Source organism: Pyrus communis, chromosome 5 (assembly GCF_041283825.1).
Source record: "Pyrus communis isolate YQ-2024b chromosome 5, ASM4128382v1, whole genome shotgun sequence".
In the NCBI taxonomy this organism is placed as follows: Eukaryota; Viridiplantae; Streptophyta; class Magnoliopsida; order Rosales; family Rosaceae; genus Pyrus; species Pyrus communis.
The window spans coordinates 3,495,383-3,501,382 of NC_142569.1; the positions used below are offsets into that span (position 1 = coordinate 3,495,383).

Here is a 6,000-nt window from a genome sequence, read left to right on the forward strand (position 1 = left end):
GGGGACCAGCAAAGGGCACACCAAAATCCCTAAAGATGTAAATCCACAGGATAAATAGTATTTGCATGTACACGTAAAATTTTGGTTGCCGAGAAAATTTTGTTTGCCTTTAGTACTACACCATCATCTTTGGCAGAAAAAAGCTGAAAGCAGCATAAAGGTTTTGATCAATAAGTCACACAGGCTCCCAAATATTGTTTGATCGAATAGAATATATCCACAGGCTCCCAAATTTGTTCTTCGTAGTCACCAGAAAATAATTTTTTTACGTCAATCGATTGATAAGTGTCACAAATTATTTTTAGGTCTGGAGTTCATCCTCGATTGGTGGTTTTGATATTCCATCACGGGTTTATATGCCTGTTGTAACTTAGTCACTTTTAACAACGGATCAAAATTTGATTGTTTAATGCTATTTACCACGAGTTAAACCAGACGGTAGTAATTGAATAGTTTTTACCATGAGCTTTACGTGCTCGTGATACAATTGATATGGTAAATATGCTGTTATGTCATAGGTAGCTGATCGATCAAAGGTAACCGCAGATCGAAGGTAGCTGATCGATTAAATTAATATTCAATTAGATAGTTTTTACCTAGAGCTTAGATTAATACTCAAGCTAATTGAAATGAGATGAGTAGAGGCAGACACAGATCGAGGTAGCCGATGATCATATGTATTCTTGAGTCGTCTAATAAACAACTTAAACCCTAGCTCACTCTGATCCTAACTCACTCCCTTTACCAAACCAGTCAGCCGATCTAAAAATAGAAGAGAAATTATATGAAACAGCTTAACTCTAGCTCTCACTCCAACCCTAACTTAATTGGCTCGTCCCCTAGCTAGGGCCTGTGATCTATAATAAGGAATGTAAAATAACGTTTTTAAAATGTCAATAGCAGCTTCTGTGTATAAAACCTAGAATGCCAAACAAGTTGTATCTATAAAGCCGGTGTCCATACTCCAAGCAACACTATTTATTCGGAACATAAACTTAGGGTTGGACCCATCTCTCAAAGATGTCTTTGCTTCATCCCCTCTTTTTAGTGTCTCGTATTCTTTACTCTTGATATGCATATAATCATTGTAAAAGAATTCTTCTTTTCTCTTTCCCATAATTTTCCTGAAAGAATTAACTTAGATTTAAGGTATACCTTTTTTTCTTAATTTATTTATATAAAGGAGGGTTTTGAATCATTGACCTCTAATTTACTCATATACATTACCTTACCCATCTCTCAAAGATGTCTCCAAAATCTAGAGTTTCAAACCCTAGATTTAAGTATACTAAGGCCACACTCCATTTGTATATTCTTCAAGGTAAAAAAAACAGTGTCCAAAATAAAATAAGGATACGTACGTACATTATTGGTCACAATAGGATAACTTTATTAGTGGGGGTGAATATATAAATCATGGACCACGTTGGTAATAATTTTTCACAATACTAAACTATCTCTATCTCTAGCTCTTTAATAATTCTATAAACTTTTACTTGTGTTTGCTTAGTGCATTTACTGCTCATTAAAGATGGTAAATCTAGTCATATTATGTCATGTCGTGTCTAAATCATGTTATCTAGTGTTTGTGTCGAATATTACTCAATTCTAATTAGTATTAACTATATGTGATATGACGGTAACTAATTTTCATCTTTTGGTAAGTATGGGTGTCTAATGGACTGGAGGGACATTCTATTGCCCAAAGTGAGGGAAGGGTAGATTGTTGTAGCATTTAAATGACTTAGTTCTTATGTGTAGTTCTACTTGCCTGATTTTTTTTATCATTACTGTGCTAGATTATATAAAATGAAAAAAGAGAACATTATATCTACAGTACTAACATGAATGATTATTCTATGTAATTAACCGGAGTCCATAAATATGCTATGTGATTAGTGATTACAATGTGAAGTCATATAACAATTAAATATTTTGTGTTTGCGTTAGCATTACTATAGGATGATATTATTTACACACCTATTTTTACCTTCAATAGATTCTTGTTAAATTTTTGTCATTGATTTTCTTCAATTTATTCGATCGGATAGTCGAAATTAAAAGAGGTGTATGAGAAGTAAAAATGGTTGTGTGACTTAATTCTTTTGGATGAGTAGTACCCTATGTCACTACAGGTTACATTAGCATAAATAAAATATAGTTAGTGCTAATAGTGTCAAAATCAACCTCTGAGAGAGAGTCATGGAGAAGGGGATAGAAAAAGAGGAACACAAAGCACCTTCATAGGGCCCATGACAAGTCCTCTCTATAGACTTCATCAAGATGTGATTTTCATCTTTCTTTCATTGCACTATAACCTATTCATTCTTTCTTCCACACACCTCTCTCTCTCTCTCTCTATTTGCTTCCTTCTTTTTCCCCTTGTCATTTCTCCATTTCTTGCAAAAAATACACAGGAATTCCTCCACATCCATCACCACGATAATATCATGTCTGCACCCCATCATGATCACAGTCATCGAAGAAAAGACTCCACTCCCATCGAGGGCGCCTCCTCCTCCTCATCACGATCCACTTCTCAACAACAGCAAGCACCTCAACCCCTCAGCCGATACGAGTCCCAGAAACGCCGCGACTGGAACACTTTCGGACAGTACTTGAAGAACCAATCACCCCCAGTGTCACTCTCTCATTGCAATTGCAACCACGTCCTCGATTTCCTCCGCTACTTGGATCAGTTCGGAAAGACTAAGGTTCACTTACACGGTTGCATCTTCTTTGGGCAGCCTGACCCGCCTGCCCCGTGCACCTGCCCTCTCAGGCAGGCATGGGGTAGTCTGGATGCGCTGATCGGACGCCTCCGTGCTGCCTACGAGGAGCATGGAGGGTCCCCGGAGACAAACCCTTTTGGGAATGGAGCTATTCGGGTTTACTTACGTGAAGTGAAGGAGTGTCAGGCTAAAGCAAGAGGGATTCCGTACAAGAAGAAGAAGAAGAGGAACGGTCAGCTTAAGGCAATTAACGAGGGTCCTCTGAAGCAGATCACGTCTTGAATCAGTTCCTTTGGCATTCTGATGGAGATTATTAAACGGTAATTTTTCTTTTTCTTTTAATTTGTTACCCAATCATCAAGTACTATGTATACATATGGTAGCTACCCCGTGCTGCTGTAACCTGTAGATATTTACCTAGTTATAGTAATTCATGATCAGCTTCATGTTAAAAGGGTTTTCATCAATTCCCGAAAAGGGAGTCTAAACTGAAAGGAAAATGGAGGAGGTAGGTTAATTAATTTGAAATTTATAAGATTCAAAATTCTGACTAAAATTTGAGACTGAGATCTCAATTTCATCATAAAACCCTAATCCCAAAAAACCCTAATTTGCAAGATCTAGATTTAGTTATTGCAAGCTATAGCCTATACATAATAGTGCACTGAGTGATATCGATGAAGAACTTAATTAAATTGGTAGAGGTGGGTAATTTTACTTGATCACATCTATGATCCCTCTCTATATATTAATTACTTTCTCTCTCTTTCTCTCAATCAATCAGACATAACTCTGTTTCTGTTTTGTCCTAAATATTAAATATGTGTCTTGCTAGTGTGTGTGTGTATATATACTCTCTCTTTTCATTTGTTTTGGGGTCTCTTATGATTCTGTGCGATTTAGTGCTCCCCATGGTGCACCACATATATGTGATAATACCATACAAACATACGTCCTTGCATGAGTCGTATGCTTTGGACGTAAGAACTAACGTTCTAGTATTGCTGACAGTGATATATGTATATATGTATATATGTATATATTCATTATATAAAATAGTATATATGATTCTCTCCAATCAAATCGTTATATATATATGTATGTATGGATGCATGCAACAATATATTATTTCTTGCGGTGGATCCAAAACCATAGATACACACACACACACACAGATATATTTATACACATATATATGTATATTTATGTGTATATATTTGTTGACATACGATTTGTTTAGTTTGTAAACTAAAGATCTTGGTGTGCTGTGCATCGATTTGTATGTCTATACATGAGATCTTCACGTATTTTGTATTATCTTAATTCCACAGAATTAGGATTCTATGCCACTATAAACTCAAGTAATTAATCAACCTTGTTGCCTATGCATTATAACTTAAGAATGTTCCAAGCTATTATCTAGTATTGTTTCTTATCTTCCTAAATAATTGACTGATCTTGAGACAATGAGAATTGAAAAATGGAATTTGGAGTCGACAAAAATGATGAACTCCAATTTTCCAAGCTTTGGTTGTACGGCCAGTTGAAGTTCACATGAACAGCTAAATGACATCGATTGGCAAGGTTAAATTAGCTTGCTAGTATCTAAAATTAAACGTTGTTTAAGTGGCAAAAAGTGTTCACTAACCAGACTAACGACTTGTTGTGTTAAACAGGAAACTCAGCCAACGTCAAACTCTAGTTTGTTATCCAGATATTTAAATTCAAGTGATAATAGTCATATGAATTCAAAGGCATTGAGATGTATTTAGGTCTCTTATCTTGGTTGAATTTATAAGTTTCTACCTTTGAGAAGTTAAACATTGATGTGCACTAATAGGTAAGTAGCTAGCCATGCATGAACATTTTTCTTAGATCCAATTGATCGATGTTGAGAGAGTACCATATCAGGAGGTTGTAATTCATAGAACTAGAGCAACCTATATTTTGGTATGGAGGCTCTACATGTATATATATATATCTTATTTCATTTCTTGCTTAACATATTAACACAGTTTTATTTCAATGAGAAAGTAAACGCAATAGACCAAAAAAATTAGGGATAAATAATACATTTCTTGTCACGGTCTTAGTCATGCGAGAAAAGAGATAGAAAGGGGGATACTCACCATGACAAAAAAAAGTTAATTCTCCTAAATCACATGAGGAGAGAGTTATTGAGAGAAAAGACTCTGATACCGTGACATGAAAAATTTTCACCAAAAATACGATGAAATCCGCTGACAATAACGCTCCCCCCTTGTTTATTTTGGGATATTATGATTAGGAGTCTTAATATATGATCAGATATGGGACGGTTCATACGACTACATGATTTGATGGGTATAATATATTCTCATAGAGTTTAATCGTTCTTCATAGGTACTCTTGTACATTTTAATTCTGTTCATTATATATCCTGATATTTTACCTCTTTCTCCGTCTCTTTACTTGATGGATGCATGTTAGCTTCACAATGACAATGGTTTCAAGAAATTTGTACATGCATATGTATAATACGTTATACATACTTGTTGGAAGCAAAAGTTACAGAAGTAGTAACAACAATTTATCTTTGATTAAGATGTGAAATTTCTGTAATTAAATTTGATGTCATTGATCATGTTTAACTACTAACTAATTCGTTTTGAAATTTAACGATTGTTTCATTAGTTTTCTCTGCAGGATCACTACAAGATCTCAATTGGATGCATATATATGCACGATGGATATCGAAATGGTGCAATATTTATAGAAGACTCATCTCTTCATCATATATAATGTATTAATTCTCCCTCTCTGAAAAATATAATTCTAGCTAGCTAGTTTACGTTAAATAATGTTCACTGCGTACGTAAAGCTAGCTCAATGGTTTGTATTTTAAGTTGTAGCAATCGACACTTTAATTTCTAAATTCTAGTTATCCCGGACATTTTCATATCAAGTACGTCGTTACAGCTCCCATAAAATAAACAGGTACAAGAGTATTTTGCTGATCTTCAGGTGGCAAATATCACATTAGTCATTAATTTCTAATGATTAGTGATTTCTTTGTTAATTAGCCTCGGGTTAATTATCTAGTCCGAATTTTTCAGTTCATAATCTGCCCGAGAATTCCTCCAAGTGTCCAATTATAAATCATGGCTTGTGATTTGTAGTTGAAATATTCTGCAAAATGTAGAACGTTCAGAATTGTCTTGTGATTATTTTATAAGTCAGTTATAGAGCCGAATTAATTTATCAGACTAGATTATTTTAGAACATTCAG

General features: G+C 34.8%; 1 protein-coding gene across 2 annotated transcripts; it reads left to right on the forward strand.

Moving 5' to 3' along the window:
• The first annotated feature begins 2,237 nt into the window (after positions 1-2,237).
• Positions 2,238-5,676, forward strand: LOC137725836 (protein LIGHT-DEPENDENT SHORT HYPOCOTYLS 10). Of its 2 annotated transcripts, none has more exons than XM_068464638.2 (2): positions 2,238-3,052; positions 5,406-5,676. In XM_068464638.2, exon 1 carries the CDS (start codon positions 2,253-2,255, stop codon positions 3,012-3,014), a length of 762 nt encoding a protein of 253 aa, XP_068320739.2. In that variant the 5' UTR covers positions 2,238-2,252; the 3' UTR covers positions 3,015-3,052; positions 5,406-5,676. The 2 variants fall into 2 exon arrangements, with proteins under 2 accessions (XP_068320739.2, XP_068320740.2); XM_068464639.2 differs by having other exon boundaries at positions 5,418-5,676.
• Positions 5,677-6,000: the final 324 nt, after the last annotated feature.